The 26,170-nt window shown below is 39.3% G+C and overlaps 2 protein-coding genes and 1 non-coding gene across 26 annotated transcripts; 2 read left to right on the top strand and 1 right to left on the bottom strand.

Moving 5' to 3' along the window:
• Positions 1-11: 11 nt before the first annotated feature.
• LOC6556919 (mediator of RNA polymerase II transcription subunit 15) lies at positions 12-26,170 on the bottom strand. Of its 24 annotated transcripts, none has more exons than XM_032734313.1 (9): positions 23,352-23,896; positions 18,563-19,046; positions 13,491-13,585; positions 9,581-13,252; positions 5,267-5,445; positions 4,343-4,930; positions 2,133-2,571; positions 1,945-2,072; positions 12-1,575 (listed from the first exon to the last, which is right to left on the bottom strand). In XM_032734313.1, exons 2-9 carry the CDS (start codon positions 18,679-18,681, stop codon positions 1,486-1,488), a joined length of 5,310 nt encoding a protein of 1,769 aa, XP_032590204.1. In that variant the 5' UTR covers positions 18,682-19,046; positions 23,352-23,896; the 3' UTR covers positions 12-1,485. The 24 variants fall into 24 exon arrangements, with proteins under 24 accessions (XP_032590204.1, XP_032590215.1, XP_032590229.1 ...); XM_032734324.1 differs by having other exon boundaries at positions 4,343-4,702; XM_032734338.1 differs by lacking the exon at positions 4,343-4,930.
• On the top strand, positions 14,384-14,456 carry Trnar-ucg. The gene has a single exon. It is a non-coding gene; the product is annotated as a tRNA-Arg (tRNA).
• On the top strand, positions 14,663-15,338 carry LOC6557001 (probable insulin-like peptide 5). The gene is made up of 2 exons (XM_001983639.3): positions 14,663-15,004; positions 15,070-15,338. The coding sequence occupies exons 1-2, from the start codon at positions 14,809-14,811 to the stop codon at positions 15,258-15,260; spliced, it is 387 nt and encodes a 128-aa protein (XP_001983675.2). The 5' UTR covers positions 14,663-14,808; the 3' UTR covers positions 15,261-15,338.

The raw sequence follows: 26,170 nt of genomic DNA, 5'->3' as shown, positions 1-26,170 counted from the left end.
CACACTTATCCTTCTCTCGTCGTGAGTATTCAGAAACTTGCCATTTATTTTGATTTATCAGTGTTCATAGTTTTCATTTGTTATTGTCGCACGATTGTGTATACATAACGTAAATCCATTTCATTGTATAGTCAGTGTTATTTTGTTTTGTTTTTTTGTTTTAAGTAAGTCTGGGAGTCATCTGAGTGGACGCCTTAGAAACCGCACAAAACTCAAGTCCCCGCTAGAACCAACAGGCAAAGGCATCCTCATACTTTATATTGCCTGCCGGCGAGAAACTGGTTGATATGCGATCCTAAGGATATCCCCCAGAGATAGGAACATGTTGGGACATGTCTGTATGCGTGTATCTATGCTTGTAGTATGTACGATAAACTCACGATAGTATCTGCCGTGATTCTGTGTTTGCATATTGATATAGCTTACTTAACGGTTCATTGACATTTTTTTTTCATATGCTCGTTAACAATAAAAATAATCGTAAATATATATAGACAAAAAATCAAGCAAACTCAAACTAGTTTAACAAATGAGACACGATTCAAAGGCAGCGCCTAGAAATCTAACCAGAGGTCGAGAGTTAATATGATATGAGGGCATTTTTAATTTACTTTTATCGATTCAATTTACAGTTAATTAAACCACAGCATACCATACTAAATCGAGGCCTATGGGGCGTGATTCTAGGCGTGAATGCCCGATCGGTCTATATAGCAAAACATTGCGAATAAATATATAATAATAGTTTTGATAGATATGTTAGTTCGTTTTTTTTTTTTTTGTTTTTTGGTTTTTACGAATAATATAATTATAACAAAGTTTCATTTTCCATATCATATCCGTTTTTCATTTGCTAGGTCTCGTTTCTTGCTAGTATCATTCTAGTACAATTTTCAACTTAAAAATACATTTATTTATTTATAAATTTGGCAAAAACATAAAGGCATACTTTTCAAGTATTTGTGTATTTATGTTATGCATATGCTCCAATATCTATGCAGCATACAAAATAATATCTTTATATTATATTTCACACACATATAGCGCTCATATAAAACCGATTTCATTTGTCTAATCTGTGATATATGAGCTCTAAAGTGCTTGTAGAAGTACTGGGTGTACTTCGTACCCTGATAATCGTTTCGTTTGGCATAATTATATAAATAATAAGAGATAGATAGATTGATTGACAGAGTGATAGATAAATAGATAGATAGATAGATACGTATATAAAGTTGCTTTGTTAGTTGCGTTTTAAAATTAGTATAACAATATACATATTTAGTTTTGTATAGTATAAAGTTTCATTTCGTTAGTTTTCGTTTTAGTAACATATACATGATCGTTTCTTTTTTAGTATTATATGAAGTGGGTTCCATTGATATAAATTTTCTTTCTTTCTTCTTCAATTTTTTTTGTTTCTGATTCTCCTTCTTTGCGCAGCTATATATTGGGTTATAGCTGCAATTCCATTCAGACGCCAACTTAACCGAACATATGTTGAGTGCCTGGTGGCACCTTGTAGCTGGGATAACCGTTATTCAGTTGGTGCCTGGCAAAGAAGGTAGTGTAGTCCTGTGAAAGACAAAAGGAGTGGTTGGCAATTATAACAGTTATAGACATTTTAATGTGTTATAATAGGTCTGAGTTTATAGGACGTAACTGTAAACAAACAACAAATAAATAATGTATATTATATGAAAATTACTTAAATTATACGAATATTTAGCTAGTCTGATTCCAAAAGTCAGATGTAAAATGAGAGTTTTTTACTTAACTCTCGGAGGAGAAGACGGGAACTATATGAATAAAAAAATTTAACTTTTTTTAAACTATTTTGAGCTTAGCTGAGATAGTTGTGAATTATCAGAGTTCCACAAATATTGAACAGTTAGTATTATATAATTAAAAGTGTTATACCTCTCCATAGCGTGCCGTACTTACACGATTGACCCTTCGGGGACGGCAGACGGGGCCCAAAGCCAACAAGCGACGCTCCTCGTTTTCCTTAACAGCAGCCTCCTTGTACTCCGGCGGTGGCCATTTCAAATCTCCGCGCAATTTGCTGCCTCCTGCAAGGCATCAACTTGGTTATTAAGCTGCCACATTCAATATGGACAACTGCAACATACCCTGATAGCTGACGGCGGCTGGCTGCGAAGTGTAGACAGGCTGGGGTGTCTGTGAGACGGGTGCCTCCTTGCGCAGCGTGATGATGCCAGGACTGGCGCCACGATAGCCTTGCTGCTGATCTGTCTGATCCTGCGAGTAGGGCAACTGTTGCTGCTGCTGCTGGTGCAGCTGTTGTTGTTGTTGTGGTTGTTGTTGTGGCTGCGAATAAGAATTGTATTGCGGTTGAGCATAGTTAGCGCCACCATTTTGCTGTGGATAGGATGGTTGTTGTTGCTGTTGTTGTGGCTGATATGGCGACGTCTGATAGGGAGCCTGATATTGTTGCATCTGTGGTGGCAACTGTTGTTGTGGTTGCTGTTGCTGTTGTTGCTGTTGCCATTGCTGTTGCTGCTGTTGATGGCTATCGTTGGATGGTGCACGATATTGCTGCTGCTGCGGCTGTTGTTGTTGTAGTTGTTGTGGTACAAAAACATGCGAGTCATGGATTTCAGGTGCCAAGGTTATGGATGTATTTGTTGGTTGGTTGGTGGTTGGTTTGGGTGCAGGTGCAACAGATAAGCACAGACAGTTACAGTTACAGTTTGAGTAACAGTAACAGTAACAGTTTCAGTTAACAGAAATCACAGATGTCCAAGTAAAGAGAGAAAGAAGACAGTTGTACAGTTAAAGGTATAATGACTAGAAATGGAATAGTTAGTTAGCTAGGCAGTTGGGGATTAGGGCTTTATTTCTGTAAACATTCAATAAGCATTAGCGGCGTGTGGCGCAGTTTACAGCTAAAATTTATGCATAGAAGAAGCAGAGCAGAATATAGAGAGAGAGAGAGAGAAAGAGTGATATTTTTGGTTAATGGCAACTACAATGGATAAGTAATATTTACATTTGTATGAATATATCTATAAGCAAGGATATAATAAGGATGTAGCCTACGAAGAGTACACAACTATTTATTATAGTGTAAGGTTGTGCACTAAATAAAATGTTAAGGTTTACATGTGGCGTATTTAACGTGAATTGACAATCAAGTTGTAATGAGTCAGAATAAACCAGAAGAATCTAAATGAGAGAGCTCGACTAGAAGATACCCGGAACAAAAGTCGTTAGCTATCAAACCAACCAAAACTAATGATTTGGCTCTTGATGCTGTTCAAGAATATATACTTTATGAGGTCGGAGCTGCATCCTTCAGCCTGTTACATACTTTTGCATAGATTCATAATACCATTTTTACTCATTTTTAATTGGTACAGTGTATAAGAATGGTATCAGGTGTAAAGCAAGAGCTAACAAATTCCCGTTTAATTGTTAATGCTGTGTGTAACATAACGAAGGATCATCCAACTGCTGAGAGCAAGTAAAGAGAGCGAGAGAGAGAGAGAGAGAGAGCACAATACGAATACCAATAATCGTCAGCTGTCAGAATGCACTTTTCAGTCGCTGATTTTAACAAATAAAGCTAAGTCGCGCAATTAAAATAATTAAATTGTGTTCATTTTGTGCAATGATTGTTCGTAAAGTGTTTGAAATGTGTGTAATTGCCGTGTAATTGTTTTTTAAGTGTTTGCTAGGCAAGTGCAGCCAGCTGCATTAAAATTAAAAGGGAGAGAGAAAGAGAGACAGAGAGAGAGAGAGAGAGAGAGAGAGAGAGAGGGAAGAGAGAGATAAGCTCCCTTTAAAGTTGTTTTTACTGCTGCTTTTCTTTCTTATTTTTTGTGTGTTCGCCAAGTGAATGAAAATTGATTTGCTGCTGCTGCATAGAAAGTGCCAAAACTAAAGAGAGGATTACATGTAACATTGTTGAGTGAATTATTTCGCATTCTGCTTTGAATACATTTTAAATGCGATTAAGAATGCAATACGATTATTGCATTGATTGCATTTCTACTCTACACTTAATTGAATAAGTAAAAAGTATCATAAAGTTGTGTAAGAGAAGCAGCTCCTACCCCATATAGCATATATATGTATGTTCTTCATCAGCCACTCACTGTTTTTTTTAGTACTTTACTCAATTGCTTTTGTCAATTCGCGTATTGTGCACCACGCATAAACGAGTTTATCAACTAATTGTTAGTCGGTTAGATGGCGTGGGAAAAGGGGATTTTCAACTTTATGTGGAAAGTAGAGACAGCAGCAGCAAAAGTTTTTGTTGCATCGGGGCCAATGCCAGGCAAAGCCAGACAATAAATCCATACAGCCAAACTTGTACCTGCTGTTGATATTGTTGATGTTGCTGATGTTGTTGTTGCTGTTGTGGATATTGTTGTTGCGGTTGTTGCTGTTGCTGATAGTTCGGATATGCATTGGTTGCGGGTGCAACGCCGCCAGCAGTGAAATCATTGTGAGCCTTCGGCGCCGGTGCGCCTATATGCTTCCAGCCACCACCCACATTATGGGGGGGATGAGTGGGTTGATGTTGCTGCTGTTGATAAGATGGTTGATATTGCTGCTGGTGTGGTTGTTGCTGTTGCTGCTGCTGCTGCTGCTGTGGGTAGTGGGCGTATTGTTGGTTATCAGCAGTTGCAGTTGCAGGTGCAGGCTCCCTCGAGGGCTGTCTATTGAACTGAGCCTGTGTATATTGGATGGGTTGTTGTTGTTGTTGTTGTTGGGGATAGTTATAGTTATTAGATGGGTAGGTATTTTGGGTGGGTGCAACTGTTGCTGGTGCGTAACCATTTGTCGCATAGTTAGTAGTCTCTTGGCCATATACATTCTGAGTGGGTTGTTGCTGGTGTTGTTGCTGTTGTTGTATTGGTTGTTGTTGGTTGCGAGGCTGAACGTTGTTATAAATGGGACCCTGCAATGTTCGCAGTGAGTTTTCTCTGTTAGGTGGACTATGTGCATGTGTCTATGTGTGTGTGAGTGTGTGTGAGTGTGTTGTGTGTGTGTGTGTGTATGCGTGTGTGTGTGTGTGTTTTAAATATATATATACAGATGTGCGCCTCACCAGTTTACCCAAATGACAGTTGCAGTTACAGTTACAATTATATTTACAATATACACAATATTTACAAACTTGATAAATTCAACTAAAATAGATTGGTGTTTATTTGTGTGTGTGTGTGTGTGTGTATGTGTGTTTGTATATATACAAAATATCAAGTATCTGTTTGAGGCAGGCATCACAATTTACCTGTGGTGCAGCAGCATTCGATGGCTGATGCGAGGGAACGGGGGCTGTGGGGGCAGTTGCAGCTGACTGTGGATAGTAGCCACCGGTGCCTGGAGCCGGACTCTGCATTTGCGGCTGTGGCGTAAATTCACGCACGATTCGCTCCTCCGATGCTGGCGGCCAGGCGACACGCTTGTACCCTAAATAGAGAGCAAGAAAGACAGAAAGGGGGGGGAGAGAGAGAGAGGGAGAGAGATGCATTAGCAACTGTTTGTTGTTGCGTATATGGTGATGAATTATGTATATACACATATGTATATATACACGTCGAACTGTACATAGAGCTCTGGTAGACAGAGACATTCAACAAAATGCGGCCAAAAGAACACACGCGCACAGACGTGGGCGTTCTTCTTTTTTTTTTGTTGGCCTTGGTATGCAAAGAGACTCACACACACAAATACATAGAGAAGAAAAAGAAATATTAAAGATTGAGTGCAAGACATATAATTTTAAAATGATTTAAGCCAATTAAAAGTGTACAATTTGCAAATAAAACACACAAAGAAATTACATATTAAAGACAACTGAATAAGAAGAAGATGAAAAGTGCGAGAAATTTGATTTAATTTCGAATTGCAAATCATTCGCTGTTCTTGTTTTTTTGTTTGTTTCTTGGCTGTAGTCATTGCCTCTAAATTTAGACGAGCCGATTCAAAAACGAACTATTTGCAGCAACAGCAGCAGCAGCAACAATTAAAGCTAGAGAAACAACAACAAACCCCATCTTTGATGACAGCATTGCTTATTGGCAAAATACCTTGACAATTGTGGGGTTTGTGTCAGCAACATGTTGCAAAACTGCATGTTGCTACTGCATTGAGAGTGGTGTAAGGATTGCGTGGGTGCAGCTTGAGCAACATGTTGCCAAGCTGTTGTATAGGAGAGCTGATACTGTTCTGCAAGCAACATGTTGCCAAGCGGTTGCTGTTAAATGAGAGTGCTCTTTAAGCAACATGTTGTCAAGCTGTTGAATAGGAGAAATGCTATTGCTATTGAATCGACATGCCGTTTAATAAGGGAATTTCGCAGTCAAAGCAACAAGTTGAAAAGTTTGATTTTGTTGCATTAACATGCTGCCAATGTATGTTGCCAAGCTGATACTGTTCTGGATGTTGCCAAACTGTTAACTAAGGGCTGCTGCCCTTGAATAGAGCAGTTGGTTGCTGTTCTAGCAACATGATGACAAACACAGTTTGCCAACTGGTCAACAATGTTGCTAGTAAATGAAATTTGCACAAAATCCAGCACAATTATTAGTATTATTGTTGCTTGCTACAGTTAAATGTAAGGAAAATAAGTATTAAAGTAATTGGAATAAATTTAAAATGTTTACCCTCCATATTCTTGTAGTTTTGGTTAATAAGTCTCCACTGAGCGCCCATTTTGTGTGTGTTGGGTTGGAGTGTGCTGTGTTGTGTTGGGTTGTATTTTCTTTAAATTCTATTTAATAGCTGCTAGCTATATAAGCTGGCTACTTTATTTATGATCGAGCGCCGCGAGTAAAAATAAATTTTATTTTTCGTTCTGCTTATTTTTGTGATTTGAATTTTTTTTTTTTTTGTTTTTGGTATAAAATAACAACAAATATATAGGTGTGTGTGTGAAAAATTATAGATGCTGCTTGGATACACACACACACACACAGAAGAGACACAGAACGTGAAGAAACGCAAAGCGTTATGTAATGCAAATGCAAATTAATTAATTGATGCGTTTGTTTATCGAAGGTTGTTGGTTTGGAACACCACACGAAACTCAATTCGATATATATTTATATTCGTTAATTAATTGGCAACAAGAATTTGTTCAGCTGGCGCGCGTTTCGTTTCAATTTCTCGAATATATTTGATTTCTATTTATTTATAAGCTTCCCTTTCTTTTTTGACTTGTCGAATTTCGTATATTGATCGTTGCAAAAAACCAAAAAAAAATTGGGAAAGAAATGTTGATGAAAATCAATTTGAATTTAATTTGCTAAGTTCTAAGTTCTATGTCGAATGTTCGTTCTTCGTTCGCGTTGGCCGCGCCGATATCTTTGTGCCTTCGATGTATGCTACTAAGTGAGCCAGCCCCCCAAAAATGCTAAGGAGAATTATTCGACACGCCAACAAATCACACAATCCGAAAGCTAATCCTCACTAGTATGGGTGTCTCTATTTCTGCGTCTCTATAGAGAGTGCGAGAATAAAAACAAGTGTGTGTGTGTGTCTATGTGTGTGTGTGTGTGTGTGTATGAGTGTGTTTTTCGCAAAAAGAAAATTACTTGTGGTGTATGGTGAAAATCGCTGTGCGCTAAATACATGCAATTTAAATTGTTGTTAATGATGCTTCAGTATCTATCCAAGGCAGCTGTTTCTCTGATTCAGTCTGCCTCTGCTTCTGCTTTGTTTACACCATCGATTTGTGCCGCACCTTGAAATGCTGCACAAGGGTGTGGATCACGCAGAGACACCTACACCCACAAAAATACTTATTCTGTGTAGATGATGTTTTTCATTGCTTTTGTTCTGCTTTTCAATTATATAAATCGCTTATAGATTGCCGATTGTAAATCGGATCGTATACAAAGTACCATTCGGCATTATGGTTAATGTTCCCTCAAAGTGCAAATCAAGTGGGCGGTCAACAAATTCAAACTTGTCGCCAAAAGAGTCATGAGTCAAGTGTGTGTATATAGCTCACAAGATATATAGTCGATCCATAGCCATCTATCTATCCCGACTAGTTGGTGTGTCTAAAATTAAACGAGAAACTGTCTCTAACAATAATATGTTAAATAAATCTGTTTTTAAACGTATTCTCACAGGTGTACGACAAATGTTGGCTCATTAAAATAATTAGCAATCCTGTAAGAATACACACATTATGTACTATATACATATTTATCTACTGTATATGCCAAACAAATAAATGTCTAATGCGCTTGTTAAACAACATATTTATGTTCATGAATTACGTTCCTCTGGCTGCCAACGATCAGAGATAAGTGTAAGTCTGAGGAATGAGACTCATTAGCATGGATTTAACTTAAAAGATAAAACAAAAGGATTATAAAAAATAGAATTAATGAATGTATACAAATATATTAGCTGTGACTAATAGTTAAATGCGGGGAAACGGGAACAATACTCATCAGCTTCGATTTGTGTTCATATATAATACTTATAGATCACAGAATATATACATACATTGATTTAGAATGAACTTTTACAGCAAAACTACTTGTGACAAATATTTCAATGAGTTTTCCGAGTGGAATTCAAGATTTAGATTCTTTATAAACATTATTTGTCAGATTCCCTTTGATGTGAATGACTAACAATGCTATAAATGTATCTAGAGAAATACAAGGTGTTAAATTTGCATCAATTGAATACCTGCCAACGCTTTATTTATTATTGTATTTAGAATTGCAAAAGAAAAGAAAAAATGTAGAATTCGATGCACATTTGATAGCTCTAAAAAGTATTCTGTGCAACTCTAATAATATATCATACGGAATAACCTTTAATAACTATGTATATATAAATAGTTCGATCTTCGCATTTGAAATTCTTCAATCTGTGCGAGACCTAGTCTGTGCCTTGAAACCACCTGGCTATCATTGAAATTTGTCGTTTTTCTTTCAATATTTTTGTCTTAGTTTCTTTCTTTCTGTCAATTTCTCAGCCATACTATAAATAACAGAAAGAATAATTAGTTATCGCTCTGACAATTGGGTATATAACAAAGAATTTTGCAAAATATGCTCAGGTTTTCGAATATAAATCTTTTGAATTGAATTTAGTTAGTTATTTGTTGTTATTATAGAGAATTTTCTTATTTGACACGTGAACAAAAAGTTATTCAACATTAGAAATGCTCTTTAATTAAGGAAAAATGTCTAACTGATTTCAGATGAGCTTTAAATCTATTGAGGATAGTTAGTAACTTGAAGATATTGGTAGGGTTGCATCTTAAACAAAATTAGAATTTTGCCCATGGTGCATGAATAAAAAGTTAATTAAATATTAAATCTCAATTAAGTCACCAAGGAAATCCAATTAATACCTATAGAATCTAAAATAAATGGCAAATGAAATCTAATCAAGTCTTAAAAGATCTCGACTAAGATCTCAAATATCCTCATGGAATAATTCACTGTTTCATTCCTTAAAGTTAAACACTGTTCACAGTAACACTTTCACTGACAGAGGGAAACACATTGCGGGAAGTACTTCTCAGCATGCCACATAGAAAGTTACACATCACCTGGGGCTTTTTCAGACGCACCTTCGATGCCCAAATAGGGGCGTGGCGAAGCATTATCAAAGCAACGATTAACGCTGAAATCGCGAGTGGATTGCGGCAAATCTTCGGCACCTGCGAGCGGTTTGAAACCGCTCAGATCCACGTGGGAGCTGCTGTAACTGGGTGCTTCGGGTTGCATTCCGAGACCATGTTGCATGAGGAACTCAAAGGGTGGCGGCTGTGAGTTGCAGCGTGGCGTGGCAGGCGGGGTGGCAGCCAGCAAGGACGATGAATTGGACATGCACAGCTGCAACGGTTCGGTGGCGGTGCGCACGAGTAAACCAATATTATGCCCCTCCAGCTGTGGCACATGACTATACTTGGCCTCCACTGGAGCTGGAGTTGGAGTTGGAGAGGATCTCAGCTGCACGGCATTCAGTCCAAAAGGAGAACTGCAACGTTGCGCAGTGTCAATCAGCGGTGCAGGATATTTGCGCAACGGACAAGGACTCGGCGAGCGACTCAGTTGCCAATCTTTGGCATCTGGTGGAGCAAGTGCAGCAACTGTGACAGCTGCTGCCGGTGTGGTCACAATCTCAATTTCGCTGCGCTGACGTTGCAACGTCTTCTTTGAATCCTTTGACTGCAGCTCCTGCTCCTGCTCCGGCTGCTGCTGCTGCTGCTGTGCATCCTCCCAGAATATCTGGCGAGAGATGTAAGGACTCCGTATCTCATACGTCGATTTGTAATTGGCCAACGGCTCATTTTGTAGATTATCGAAGCGCCACTGATCTGCCTTGGTCAGCTTGCCCCAGCCGTGCGGCGAATCGCGACACTCGCCACAAATCGAGCAGTGACTGCTCCGACTAAAATCCGCACCGGCAACTGTCTCGTGTGCACAGCCAGGACTGCCCGTCTGGGTAGCTTGTGTTGCTCTTACTTGCTCCGGTTCCTTTTCCAGATTTCTCTCAATTTCCAGTTGTTGCTTGAGCTGCTCCCTTTCCTGCTCCTCCAGCTGCTCCTTGGCTGCCTTTTCTTGCTCTTCTTTCTTACCCTTTTGCTCCTTTCTTTGCTGCTCCTCCGACTGCTTCTCTCTGGCCTGCTCCTGCTCTTCCTTTTGCTGCTCTTCCAACTCTCGCTTCCTTTTATCATTCTCCTCATTTTTCTCGTTTGACTTTTGCTCCTCGATTCGCTCCTGCTCCTGCTTCCTCACCAGCAATTGTGCCTGCTCCAGATACTGCTTGAATTTGCGCCTCTGTTCCTGCCTCCGCTCTAACTCCTCTTTCCTCTCCTGTTCCTCCTTTCGCTTCTGTTCCTCTTTTCGCTCCTGTTCCTCTTTTCGCTCCTGTTCCTCTTTTCGCTCCTGCTCGTGTCCTAACTGTTCCTCCTTCTGTTCACATTCGACGCCAATTTCAGTTGCATTTATGACCAACCGTTGCTCGCTTTCCCTGTCTTTAAACAGCGATAATTCCTCGTGGCTATTTTGCTGCAGATTTTGCTGATTTGTGGCTTTCATTTTGTCTGCAGTCAGCAGCATCAGGTCCTGGCGATTTGGTGCACTTGTCTTGCCTAGCGTGGACAGCTGTTCATAGTTGGCAATTACATCCGACACATGTCTGTAGTCCAAACTGAAATCCTCGACTGCCTGCTCCGCCTCTTTCTCCGCCTCCTTCTCGTTCTCCTCTTTGACACTCACGTGCGAGGCTTGCTCACCATCCTCCCCCTCGTGCTCCTCCTCATCGATGAGTACGTGCTGTGCCCGTGCTGCAATTGGCGTTGTCTGATGCTCGACATGGAGCAGCGCGTGTTCATCGCCATCCAAAGCCACGGCAATCTTGTGCAGGTCCTCCAAAGCACGCTCTACAATCGGCACGTTCTCGGCGGGCACTTCAACCGCTTCGAGTGGCGTTTTCGCCTCCTCCTGATCCTTGGTCGACACTTGTATGCCAGCGGCGCGGCAATAAATCTGCCGTAGTATAGCCTGCAAGGGACTCTCCACGGCCAGGATTGGAGATTGGCGCGAGGCAAACATATCCCAGGACTCATTGTTGCTGTTAGTGCTGAGTGGTGCTTTGATTGGCTTTGCCGGCGCCGTTTCTATTGGTGTGGCCTGCACTGTCCGCTGCAGCGCCGTCTTTGCATTCTCCATGTACTCATCAATCTGACGCAGATGCTCCGTTATCGATTGCTGGATGTGCACATATTTCGCCTCCAGTTGAGCTATCTCCACATGCGCCTCATGCTGCAGATCCTGACCAAAGATGCCGCCCTGGCGTCGCTTATCCTGTGCAGCCCTCGCCTCCTTCGCATCCTCGCGTGACTTGGCGCGCAGTAGTAGAGATGGAGGTGGCAGGGGTGGAGGTGTGGGTATGCTTGGAGTATTACTGGTTGGTTTGGGTGCTTGGGGTGCACTCTCCTGCCGCTGCAGCTTGATGCCACTGGTGGCACTCACATATGTGGCAGGCTGATTGCCCTCATCTGAGCTGGTGTTGCTAGTTGTCGTCGTGATGGGTGGCGGCATCTTGCTCTGCTGCTGATCCTGTTGCAGATAACTGCAGGCGTCGTTGTACATCTGCCGAGCAGTTTCAACATGAACTGTTATGGGTATAATGTGCTCACAGCTTGCAGCTTGCTGTTGCAACGTTGCATTACCAATTGTGGCCAGCGCTAGAGCCATCTGCTGCTGCTGTTTAAGTGCCAGGCTGCTGTCAATTACCGTTGCTGGCTTTCTTGGCAAGCTCATCGACTTGGTGGCAGCTGTGCCAAATGCGGCAACTGTGGCAACTGTCTTCTTTGCTTTAGGTGTCTCGGGCAGCGGCAACGCTTCCAAATCGATGTCATCTGTGCATTTGGTACTCTCGCTGACCTTGGGCTCCTCCTCGCTGTCGCCGTCATAACAGATTTTCAGCTCGGTGGCCAATTTAATGCTGCGTCGTTGCACTTTGGGTGTACCACTTCCACTTCCACTTCCACTTCCATTTGCACTTCGATTTTGCCTTCCATTTTCCCCTCCATTCGCACTGCCTTTGCCAGTAGCACTTCCATTTCGTGGTTTGGGCGGTGGCAGCTCTGTGGCACCACTCAAGATCATGCCACGTTTGCGTGCCCGTCCACGCTCCAGTGAATACGATTGCCGTTTGAGTCGTGGGCGTGTGGGCGTGGCTGTTTTTGGGCGCTGTTGCATCAACTGTTCGTAGTACTCGCATTTGGGCGCCACCAAACCTAGATCAGCATCAGCTGCTTTCGTCTCAGGTGCAGAGAAACCTTTCGCTTGTGGTGTGGGATTGGCCTGCTCCTCCTGCAGCTGCAGCTGTTCCTCCATTTTGGGTGTTCTGGGTCGCTGCTGGCGCTGCTCTCGCGGGGAGAGCTCCACAATGCGTGTGGGACTATTGAATTTCTCGCGCAGCACATCGATGCTGTGCGAGGGTGATGCAATGACACCTGCTCCTGCTCCAGCTGCTACTGCCAGCTGTTCCACTGGTGGCCAGCTGTGATCCCGCCTGAGCAGATGACGTCGTGACGTTGACAAGCGATTGATGCGCAACACGGTGTCCCGATCTATGACAATATCATGCTGATGACTCAGATACTGTGTCTTGATCTGGTCCAGCAGCTGCTGATGCAGCGCAGGATGTGGCGCCTCCAACTGATTGCCACAATCCGTGTGCCGCTGACGCGAGCGACTCTGACGCACATTAGCGAAAAACTCATGTGCTTAAGGGTTATGGTTTAATTAAAGCGGTTAATATTTATACTAAGTCTAGACGGCAAACACTTGACGAAGGCGTCTGTGTGTGTGCGCGTGTGTGTGGGCGTGGGCGTGGCATAATTTTGTTGAATGTCTAAAACAAGGTTTCTCTATGTTGTTGTTGTTGTTTGTCGTGTTGGTTCATACACTGTAACAAAAATACAAACACCAATTGAGAAGTGGTTGTTGTTGTTGTTGACCTACCACATTTGACTTGCTGCTCCTCCTCCTCGACGGCACGCAGAACAGCCGAGTTGGCCAGATTCAATGGTTTTGTGATCTGATCGTCGATTTCAATCCTATGAATAAAAACAACAACATGTTTAGAAATGAGTTATTAATCAGCTTAAGTACACAAAATTCCATCAAGATAATGCCTCACAACAATTTCCACATGTGTCAACAAATAATTATGATAACCTTTTAAGAGCGACCCATTTCGAGGTTGACGTTGCCAGAGATAAGCCAATTAAGAATGCTTAAATTGAATTTCAGTACATTTTTGATTGAAAAACAAGCTTGCATTTTCTAAAATTCAATTTAGTAAATTGTAATCATTTTAATGTTATGCACAAATTGCAGACAACGTTGATGATTTTATATTCATTTTGTACATTTTCTACACTACAAAAAGTACAGGTTAAATTTATAAACTAAAAACTAGATGCTAGAATCTAAACCATAACAAAATATAACATAAATCATGAAAATCGCATGATTTTTGACCAAGTTCTGGCATAAAAGCAAAACAAATTTGCGCTTCTTCACTGTCCAAATTATAGCCATAGGCCAACCAAATTTATTTAAATTTAAACATAAACACTTTCCAGCTGCGGAGTACTCAGAGAGAGAGAGGCAGATACTTGAGTTTTAAAAGTGGATCTCAATTTATGAAAAAGATATTCGTGTCAACTTTCTAAAAATAGAAATTCTGCCGTCATTACAGTTGTGTGAGCACTGCCTGACAGTTTGAGTGTGACTGTTGTACTGCTTGCTGCGTTGTGTGCGCACTGCTTGCGCCAGCTGTGTATATAAATAAAACATTTTGGCGCGCTGTGAACCGCTTAAGTGCGCAACCAGACGAATCAATCCAACAAGACCGTGTGGCCTAATGGATAAGGCGTCGGACTTCGGATCCGAAGATTGCAGGTTCGAGTCCTGTCACGGTCGAAGAGAATTACTTTTTTTTCATATTTTTTTTGCTCATTCCCATACATTTCCATATTTATTTTGTTGCGTTTATTCCAAGGTAATTTGATGTTGTTGTTATTTTTGCATTTTTTGTTCGAGTCTTGTTTACTTCTACTTATATAAATAATTAATTAGCATAACTTAGTACGACCCACGTATGATTGACCCAAAACACGTGCGCCACAGGTAAAACTAATCGAGTCTGACAAGCGGCGGCAACAGCCAGCAAACTTGGATATAAAAGCGATTGCTGCTCTAGGAGAATATACCACATCCTGTGCAGCATTTAACCAGGCAACAATATCTCAACAATATCCAACAAGCAAAGATAATGTCGAAAATGAGCAAACAAACACAGCTGCAACAGTTGGCGGTGCTAATGATGCTACTACTGGTGCTGCCGGTGGCATTCAACAGTGTGTCGGCTGTGTACACGATTCAGGCTTGCGGCTCCCAGCTATCGGATGTACTCTTCGGTGTCTGCCAGGGTCGCTTCGAAACTTTTCGGTACCAAAAACGTGGCTCATGTGAGTAACAGCAGCATCAGCAGCTGAGGATTGAGATTAACCCAGTTTTTTATTCGAATTTGCAGTGGATCTCTTTGACTATGTGGAGCATCAGCAACAGGACGAGATTAGCAATGGCATTGATGGAGATGAGATTGGCTTGGGCTGGCCACAGAACTCCATAATGGCCACCAGGCGTTTGCCGCGTGGCGTTGTCGACGAATGTTGCCGCAAGCCCTGCGTCTATATGACAATACGCAAGTATTGCTCAAACTAAACGTTACAACACACTTATTCTCTGTATTCTAATTCATATTTTCTATATATATCTCTCTATATATATCTGGATATGTGTATGTTTATGTATGTAGTCCTATTAAAGCAAATGTTCAACAAAAAAGAATCTCTTCTTTCCACTCATGCAACGAAATCTAGGCACAAAAAAAATTGAAATTAGATACAGCTGAAGTGAGAGAAAGACTGGCTTTCAGAGATAGAGAGTGAGACAGAGAGAGAGATAGAGAGAAAAAGAGAGGAAGAGGGACAGGGGGAGAAAGAGATAGAACAGTAGAACAGCTTTGACTTTGTTTATATTAAAAGGTTTTTGATTTCGGCACAATAAAATAAAAGGAAACCAGATACAGCAAATTCTTGGCTGAAGAATTGGTCTGCGATTTAACATCGAAAGAAAATGAGAAATATATATATAGAGCGAGAGAGAGAGATAGCTAGAGAGAGAGAGGGAGAGAGAGATAGCTAGAGAGAGAGAGTTGTGATATCCTTGGAGTTTTCAGTTTGAATTCAGCTCAAATACTCTAAATTCGTATAGGGAACGAGAGAGATTGTGTAAGAGAGAGAGAGAGAGAGAGAGAGAGAGAGAGAGAGAGAGAGAGAGAGAGAGAGAGAGTGACAGAGTTCAACGTAGCTGAGATAGCCTATAGAAGTATAGAGTATCTTTTAGTTTACTTATTTTAAAGGAAATCAAATACAGCTCAAGTCGCACAACAAATGCTTAACTAAAGAATTGGTCTTTAATTTAACTTTGATGGAGAAAGAGAGAGAGAGAGAGAGCTGAGATACCCTGTAGAACTAAATAGAGAATACTCTGAACTCGCAGTAAATATGAAGTTCGTTCAATTCATTATGTTCTCTGCGGTATTTTAAAAGGTTCGTTTAATTTTTCACAACGCGCTTCGATTTGATTGATTTGACAAGAGCACTTCACTTCTTTGAAGCACTTGGATTGAAAATCAAGTTTGGCAGCTGGTATTTTATTTTATAGCCCATTTCCGCACTTGTTAAGTGTTGATATTTAAAACTTCCCCCTCAAAACAAGTTTTTATTTATTTTCTGGTCTTTCAAGTGGTTTATGGACATAATATCTGCTAGATTTTTGCCCTGATGTGAACTTTTTGAGTTTAATTACAAATACTTTGCGCACTTCGTATGCTTTCTATACGCTGTAGCGATGCTTCACTGTCCATTTTAGAGCAGCTACTATGAGTCACTTGCGCAATGGCAGCCAGTCAAAAGATGCATCACAACTTTTTTGGCTAGGCGCCTGCATTGTTGTGTTTGTTGACAATGTTGTTGCTGTTGTTGCTGTTGTTGTTGTTGCTAATGATATATCCCCCGCCAACCCCACCCCCAGCACTCTATCGAGTGAGTCATCGATCGTTAAAGTATTGTTCAACACTTATATAAAATGCTTAACCAAGTATCTTTTTAGCAGATACATATTAACATACATTGTGAAAGGCGGCGCTGGAGTTTTGTAGTTGTTGCTGTTGTTGTTTAATATTGTTGCTGTTGCTGTTGTTATTTTTGTTGGCCCAAAGAGCTAGCAGCTAAAGACTTGATAAGTTGTGTGCACACGCGAACGCGTTTAAAGTCTGTTTGCGTTTCGCGGGACGATTATTTTCACTTGCGCTCTGTAATTAAATTGTTAAGATACTTTTGCTGCGGCTGTTTGCTGCCACTGCTGCTGCTGCTGCTGCTACTTGCTGCTGCTGCTGCTTGCTGTTGCTACTCGCTGTTGCTGCTTGCTGTTGCTGCTTGTTGCACACGTTTTGTCGCACGCATAGACACCGTATAACTGAAAAGCTACTTGGCGCAGTTTAGGCCGGTTTATTCAAACAACACTAAAACTTTTGCTAACAACACAAAATGCCAGAGATAATAATGGGCGCTTGTTGTTGCCCATTTTGGCGGCGACAGCAACAACTACACACTCACACACACATACATATACAAATTTCAAGTACACAGCATCTTTGAGATAGACGTAGTTGTTGTTGTTGTTGTTGCTACTTATGTCTACCTCTTGATAATCACAATTAAAAGTCAAGCGAATTAAATTGTACGCTCTCAGTGTGTATCTATGTGTGTGTGTGTGTGTGTGTGTGTGTGCGTGAGATACAAATTGAAAAGCAACTGCAACTACAAATCGCCAACAGTTGTCGTTTTCGCTGCTCGCCTCGCTGCTGCCGTCGCTGCTTGCGCTACGCTGCAGTGCACAAAATACGCTTCACAGTTGCGCTATATCATTCACCAGATATATATATATATATATATATAGGTATATATATATATCTGTGTGTAGCATATTCTATATACTCGACACATTAATGTCTTTTCATGTGCACCTGTGCAGGCAGCCAGCTAGAAGGCAGTTTCAGCTTCAGCTTCACCTTCAGCTTCAGCTATAGCTATGGCTAATAGATACAAGATGTAATAGCTACCTAGGATGTCGAAAGAATTTTTTCCTTTTTTTTTATTTATGTGGTGGGTGGGGGGCAGCTAACTAAGGTTATGACTTGTGTCTTAGAGTCTTGGCACCCTTTTTATACCCCGCATCTATTCAAAATGGGTGAGCGGGTCTGCTGAAGTTGGAAAAAAGTATATAGCGACCATATAAAATATATATATATATTCTTGATCGAGTCAGTATCTGGTTGGGAATGTAAGTTGTAGTATGATGAATGCAGATCGAGTATATTCTTTTAACGATAACTGCTGTCATTCTGTGAATAGATTGTCAATAGCAATCACAAAGATAAAGTCTTCCAAATGATATATAAATATATTGATAAACTCTAAAAATGTCATTAGTAGCAAAAGCGAAATATATTTAATTTAGCATAAACAGAAAGACTACTCTCAGTAAGCCTATTATGGATTTAATAGCTGTTGAGCTCAGCGAAAGCATTCTAGCTATATTATTATACCCTGCAGGATTTTCAAAGCAATAATGAGGCTGTCATCCAATTGTGTAAAGGCAGAAGTAGTCATTATCGACTGTATATCTGCCAGCTAAAGATACTTAATATTCTTGGTTAACACTGCTGATATCTTACAGGATACAGGATAACTCTTAGTTGAGCACTCTCTCTCTTGGTCTATCTCTGGCCAGGAGCAGCTTTAGTTATTATCTTGACGGTTACTACTAGCGGCCTTTCATCTTTCACTTTCGTTTTCGCTTACGCTTTGGCTTTGACTTTGGCTATGGCTTTGGCTTTGGACCGTATTCTATGAAATTATGCATTTAAATGTATATGGGAATCATTAAGCTGAACTTACCCGTCGGCCCCGAAGGCCTTCAGTTCGCGATTCAACGTTGCCTTCACGTTCTCCTGGGAGTACAGGCCCATGGGTGAGTTGAATTGCTTGTGCACAAGTTTGCGTTGTACGGCAGCCATTTTTTGTTGTTGTTGCTGTTGTTGTTGTTGTTGTTGTTTAAGTTGTTGTTTCAGTTGTTGTTGTTGTTTGGCTTTTCTTCAGTTGAGTCTCTGCTGCTTTTCTGTTCAGCTGTTTATTCCCTTTTAGCTTTTGCTGTTTGTTGTCCGGCTTGTGTTCGAAAAACTTTTAAATTATTGTTGATAAAAATATTTTAAGATTTCAACTTTGGCGCGTGCAAGTTACTAAAACAGAGACTAGACCACTTATCGACTACTTAACAATTGACTTTCAATTTGTTGTTGCTGTTCTACTTCGACTTCTACTTCTAAAGTATTTCCCCAGCTTCTGCTTAATTTAAATCGTTAATCGTAGTTCGTTGTTCGTTCTGCAAATAAGAGAAAATTAAATATAACTTATTAGTCAAATGATTTGGTAAAATGAATTTGGTAATCATTTGAGAGTTTTGTGTTTTGTGTTTTGTGTTGAATTACTTATGACTTAGGGTTCATTGTGCGTTCACAGTGCGTACAGTGAATGTCGAAAGACTCATTTCCGGCTCATCAAGTTCCGTTTTACAATACACATATATATATATTTTAAATATTCATGTCATCGGCAATGTGCAACACACACAAACACAGAAACACACAAGGTTAAATATCGAAGCCCCTGTTGACAATTTAATCCCCACATTACGCTGAAAATTTATTGTCATGCCTTCAGGAGTTGAGAATTCAGAATTGAGCGACTTTTTTTTTTGGATATTAATAACAATAAGATAAGTCAATTTATTTAAGCTGATGGCCCATTTAATTGGTATTTGCATCTTCAATTATTAATGGCTTAAATCAGCGCAGAATAGTTATAATATTTATTCATAATTCCATTTATAAATTTGCTGCAAAATGCGCCCAAAATCTAATTGAGCACAAAAACAAACAACAATTTCGAATTGGTTAAATAAAATAAATGCATGCAATCAAAAATTCATTGTTTAAAACAGTTTGCTTAAAAAAAGACAATTTGGTATGCCAAATATATATATTCAAAATTAAATATGTGAAATATTTATTATTTCAAATGGTTCCCATGGTTCGGCAGCAAACAGCTTCAATGTCAGTTTTTTTTTAGCCGAATAGTTATATATAAAACATATATAATTCCACACATATATAATTATATGTATACAACATATATTCACTGGAAGCATTCTCAATCAGATATAGTCCACACTATGTGCATTTTATGTGTATTTTTCGAGTAGTTTTCTTTATTTTTGGGTGACATAAATCTTTTGTAATTATGATTCTCATTATTTGTGCTGGCTTACAGCAGCTGCAAGCAAATTACAAAATATTTCTGTCGTTTGTTTTTCAAATTTCTTATAGAGAACACTCACTACTGTCACATTTAAAAATGTATCTTAAACTAATTTGAAAAGCACTTTTTGGCCAGCTGAAATATTATTATTTTATATGTTAAATATTTGTGCTTGCTGTCTTTTTTCCTTTTTTTTTTGTTGGCTATAAATAGAGGCAACAACGTCTTCGCATTGAGATATGCTCACTTTTTTGCTATTCTAATATTTTCCACACACACACACATGGACTTAAATACTCATTCGAGTTGTGCTTTTCCTCTCCCGCTCTCTCCTCTCGTGCACAAACAAATTCCCGCCTCGTGTGTCACCTCAAATAAAATTAGCAACGTTGAGCGAATGGCATTATATAGATTTGCGTCATTTCTGTCTGTCCATATGGCTATATGTCTATAGTTTATGTCTAGCTGTGTTTGTCAGTTCTTCTTTTGTAGATATATAGAAATATAAATATGTGTATATATATATATATATGTGTATATATAGTGTGTGGACTGTTTACGTACATAATTCCAATTTTAAGTCTCGTTGCGTTTATTGCAATGCAGCTCAAATAAAATTATACAAAATATATGTATTTCGCAACAGCAAAATGGCCAGATTGTGATGCATTGGAAAATACCATTGAGTTGCTGAGAGAAATATATTGGAATTTGCATTCACACATTTTAGTATAAAATCAACAAAATTACAAAATGCATATACAATTCAGCTTTTGTATGTGAGTCAAAAAGTCCTTTAACACACAAAGGTGCAGACAACATTGCTCTCAATGTTACGTCAAGATCTCTGTATGTTACTCAACAGAATCGTATATTTCACTCTCCAGCCATGTTAATGGCATTTAACAGTGTGAAAAATTGTGGGTGGCATTATGTTAATGCGATTACTTATTTGATTGTCAATAAAATGTTCATTCTTTGCATATGTGTCTCTAAAATGTTTACATACAATACAACTTTTATACAGAAGTATGTAAGAAATCCTTTTGCCTACAACTGTGCTGCCAAAATTGCTCTCAATATTAAGTGATGATCTCTTTATGTTAGTTAACAGAAATGCTATCACTGTCGTATACTTGACTCTCCAATCATGCTAATGGCACTTTAAAGTGATAAATTGTGGGTGCTATTATGTTAACGTGTCCCTACAATATTTATATACAATTAAAATTTCTATATTTGTTTATGTTACTAAACGGAACTGTTTGCTCTCTCATAAATTGTACTTTTCAGGAATGCTAATGGCTTTTGACAGTGACACAATGTGGATGGCATTATGTTAATGCGATTAATTATTGATTGGATGCTCTGTAAATGTAATAAAATGTACATTTTATGCAGATGTGCACAAATAACATGCGTCAGACTTCACCAAATAGCAATTAAGTGGACAACTCGCCCAAAAGCCATTTGTCCGAAAAGAATTCAATAAATGTGCAAAATTCTTACAGCCGTATATATATATATATATATATATATATATATATATATATATATTGTGTGCGCATTGGATGTAGGGCAGACAAAATGTGGCAGCAAAATGCAATAAAATGCTTAGCTCGTATACTTGAAAATACCTAAAAACATATGCATACACACATGTGTGTCTGTGTGTGTGTGTGTGTGTGTGTGTTCGTTGATTCGTAATTTGTGCGTTTTAATTGAGCTGATCGCAAGCGTTGCCGGCAGCTGTTCGTTCAAATTGCGAACTTATGAGCCACAATTTTGCATATGTATGGATGCACCCAAAAGCACGCAACACTCTTTTCCTCTCACTCTCTCTCTCTCTCTCTCTCTCTCTGTGTGTGTGTGTGTGTGCGAGAAAATTAATCAGAATTTAATAAAATATTATGCAAATCACACACACACGCACACATTGTGCGAGGTAGCCCATATAATACATTTGTGCTGGCCACTTGATGTCCCAATTAAAGTTTTACATTCGCCCACACACACACACACACGCACACGCACACACACGTAAGGCAGGTGTACTTTGCATGGTATTAAAAGTGCACATGCATTGTGCGAGAAAACTCGCATAAAAATTGCAGGCGCAACATAAAAAAAAAATAACGTTTCCAAAAAGTAGCTGCTGCTGCTGCGTGCCTTGTGGGCGTGGCCACCCACTGAGCAAATACACACAAAAATACACACGCACACACAGAGAGAGAGAGAGAGAGAGAGTGAGAGAGAGAGAGAGAGAGAGGGGCTACAAGCTGCAGCTGGCATATGCAGTTATTATTCCCCGGAACCCATTAAAAATGTTTAAAAGGGTATAATGAAGTTGTGGAGTGGTGTGTAACAGGCAAAAATGCAGAAGAAGCAGAATCAGAAGCTGCGAGTCCATCAGGTATATTATATATTCCTGATCAGCAACAACAGACGAGCGTCGATTAGTTCTGTTGTCTAAATAAGTCGAACTCAGATAGAGTTAGAGACTTCAAATTCTGAATGGAAGTTCTTGTTCATAATAATTATATATATTATTGTCTATATATCTATTTATTATTTATTATATATACTTATTATTGTTATTATTATTTATTGATATTATTTTGTTAGTATTTAAGGCAATAGTCTCTAAATCTAACTAAATCTGATATTAATAATCTAAAGATTTTACAATTACTTTTAATCATTTTCCTATTTCCGATCTGATATTCATATTCTAAAGACATTAAAATCAGTTTCTATCATTTTTCCACTTAATTTTAGATATGTTAAATTCAATATTCCTTTATTTCAATTAATTTGTTTTTCCAATTTGTTTTTCATTGATAGATTTTCCTACATAGCCTACTAATATACCCTGACATGTTGTGCATCAACTGTAGAAATTTCTCATTAACTTATTTCAATATTTAACAAACAGTTACTGGCATAATGGTATATACACCGTCGAGCTCATCTCTGCATCGAGTGGGGAGCCTTCTAACTTGTTTTTTGCATGGCGCGTGTAGAAACAATAAAGACGAGCATTGCATTAAAATCAGGTGCAAATATTGTTGCTTTTGCACCGGAGCGCATAAATTGCACACATATATCCTATGTATCTATGCATTGTATCTGTGTCTCTATTTATGCAGCAGCCTGTGGTATGACAGACAGAGACAGTGATGTGGAGAGTAGTGCATATTGTTTGATTTAATTATTAGCCGAGAGTGTTTTGTTTGCGTTTTACTTTCGGTTGAATTGTTGAAATATTTCATCTAATTTGCTTAGCTCGCCGCGGGCGCTTTCAAATTCTAATTAAAACATATCATTAAATTGTTGCGATTGTTGCGTTTTCTGTTTTCTGCTTACTTACCGTCTTTTCCAATTGCGCTCCGCTTAATCCAATAATAATGCGCACAACAAAAAAGAGTGGACGGAGAAGAAGAAGAAGTTCGCCTGGTGTCCTTGCGCCTGGTTTGCCTTTTCGCCTTTTACATTGCTGGCGCCTCTGCAATTTTGGCTCGCGATTCGCAATTGCATTTCAATTGCAAATATGAACACGACGCAGCAAGTGGCACAAAAAACTTAAATCCCGGACACGTTTCATTTTTTTTTTTTGTAGGGAGGTGAAGCGGAGGTGGGATGGGTTGGGTTGGGATGGGGATTTGGGGCGCCACACGATTCTGGCGCGGCCAACACGGCCAACCGGCGTTTTATGAGCGCACCATAAGCGAACTGAACTAAACTGAACTGAACAGAACTGAACAGAATTGAACTTAATTGAATTGAATATAACACGGCGTCGTCGAACTCGACCGCAACTCAATTCAACTGGTCGCATGCGGCTGCCACTGCCACTGCCACTGGTGCTGTGGCAGCCACTGCGGCTACAATGGCGATATTGTTGGACGATTCCGAACACTAGACTCAAATTCAAATTCTAAATGAAAACGAAAATGAAAATGAAAATGAACATGAAAATAAAAATGAAGAAAAACTTTACGCAATGATCATGCGTTTTGAGTGCGAGTCGCTTTCCAACATATCACACATCCTCAACTATCTATATGCAGAAGCGTATGTGTGCATGTGTGCATGTGTGTGGCTGTGTGTGTGTGTGATGCTCGCACAGTGGTGTCCACAAATAAAGTGCCAGGTAAATCTATCAAAACTGTTGCCATTTGCAAGTACTTAAAATGTACAAATATATTACACATTATGTTTTTAGAATTCATTTCAGTCTAAAACTATCGATTCTAAGTAGTCTGCAATACATTTAGAAAAACGAATTATATTTTGCTTGCAGTGCATTCAAATCCCAGTTAATCCCCATTTAATTAAAAGCTGTACAATCGTTTAAAAAGAAGCTTGCCTCTGCAATGCTTAAAGAGAAACATTAAATAATGAACAGTGGCGTCCATAATTAATGTACCTGCTCATCACTCAAAAGCAAGCACATCTATCAAAGAACTGTGTCCATTTGCGAGTACTTTTTAAAAGTAAAATGATTGAAGATTTCGCTTCTAAAACTTGGCAGCTGTTTCTCTATTATAAACATGGCGCTTCTAAGAAATCTAAAAGCGCCCAAAAATATGCTCAATAGATTTTTTTTATTGCATTTAAAAGCTCATCTAATCCCAATTTAATATACAAGAACCATGTTTATGCGATCATAAAAAATAAACATGACGCTCTCAAAATTAGCGTTGATCAAATAGATATAGAAATATTTTGGCAAGGTGTCAAGAAGCATCTGATTAATGTTAGCAGATAGACGTATCCATGTATCGGTCTGCCACCTATGAGAAATGACTCAATGCTCAATTCTTTATAGCTGATTGTCAGCTTAATGCAGTGCACCCTCATCCCCAACGGACTGACTGATTCATATGTGATACATACATTTGTATCTTGGCCCAGTGCAACTTGTGGCGTACACCACTGTAGCCCTGTCAAAAGCACGCACACAGATAAATTAAATTTATATATATATATGTGTGTGTGTGTTTTTGCCACACTTCGACAGCAGCAAAAGCCGAAACAACATGAAGAACAACAACACAATTTCAGACACTTGAAAGTAGTTTTGGGAATATAGTTCACAAATGCGATGAAAAAAGCACAAATGAAATATGAAAAGGAAAATATGTTTTGCAGCAGAAGAATTGCGGTTCGTCAATGGACTTGTGGCAGGCAGATACAAATGCATTCAAAAGACACATCTATATGTATGTATATATCCATCTATCTAGCTATGCGTGCTCTGTATCTGTGTGTGTGTGTGTGTGTGTGTGTGTGTGTGTGTATCTTTTCTGTGGCCTCGTGGTCGATTACAGCAGTTTTTACTTGTGGGCAGCTCCACAAAAAAAAATAAAACAAACAACAAAAACACGTCTCTAATATTCTATTTTTGAGTTCAATTCGTTATTTTTGTTCTTTTCTTTTTCTGTCTTTCTGGTCCACGTCGCAACATTTTTTATTTTTATTTTATTTTATTTTTTTTGTTGCTTTTCTTCCACGTCCAACAAAAAACAAACACCATTTTGAAGCATTTTAGTTTTCTTCACAGTTTTTCTTCCACGTAAATAGAAATGAAAATCGTAAAATGTCGTTTTGCAGTTGCAGTTTACATATATTATATATGTATATATATATATTTAATATTTTTCTGTATCTTTGCTGCTAAATGGTGCCTTAAATGCTAATTAGCTATTTGGTTCATATTATGACTGTGCAAGTCTTATTTCTTTTCTTGCGCTTTTCTTATTATTATTCATTTTTTGTATATTTTCTTTTAATGTTGGTTTTCAGTTAATTTAATTAAATTTTGATTTCGGCACTTTTCAACAATGCTCGACTTGTTGGCAACGTCTGCTTTTGCTGCTTCGCACAGTAACACAATGCACAATGCATTTACACACACACACACACGCACACACACACACGCATAAGGAGTTGATTGACACACACATCACACACACACACAGACACACACCTGCGTTGTCAGTACGAGTTCGAATGCGAAACTACGAGATATTCTTCACAGCCTGCTGAGTTGATTCTCTGTGTGTGTGTGGTTCTGTGCAGGTGGTGCAAGGTGCAAGGTGTGTGGTGCTGTGTGGTGACCACGTTCGCGTTGCGTTGCGAATTATTATTCTTACTCGCCGTTCACCGTTCACCGTTCGTTATTCG

Source organism: Drosophila grimshawi, unplaced genomic scaffold (genome assembly GCF_018153295.1).
Source record: "Drosophila grimshawi isolate 15287-2541.00 unplaced genomic scaffold, ASM1815329v1 contig_44, whole genome shotgun sequence".
In the NCBI taxonomy this organism is placed as follows: Eukaryota; Metazoa; Arthropoda; class Insecta; order Diptera; family Drosophilidae; genus Drosophila; species Drosophila grimshawi.
The sequence above is the reverse complement of the archived record's forward strand: the minus strand, read 5'-3'. Positions and strand labels throughout refer to the sequence as shown.

Bases quoted from the DNA above. Each gene is read 5' to 3' on its own strand.
- LOC6557001 (XM_001983639.3), top strand. From the start codon at position 14,809: ATGTCGAAAATGAGCAAACAAACACAGCTGCAACAGTTGGCGGTGCTA. The intron at 15,005-15,069 runs GTGAGTAACAGC...TCGAATTTGCAG, and splicing joins GTACCAAAAACGTGGCTCAT to TGGATCTCTTTGACTATGTG.
- LOC6556919 (XM_032734313.1), bottom strand. From the start codon at position 18,681: ATGGCTGCCGTACAACGCAAACTTGTGCACAAGCAATTCAACTCACCC. The intron at 5,446-9,580 runs GTGCGTCTGAAA...CTCTCTATTTAG, and splicing joins CCCCTATTTGGGCATCGAAG to GGTACAAGCGTGTCGCCTGG. The intron at 2,073-2,132 runs GTATGTTGCAGT...GATGCCTTGCAG, and splicing joins AGCCGCCGTCAGCTATCAGG to GAGGCAGCAAATTGCGCGGA.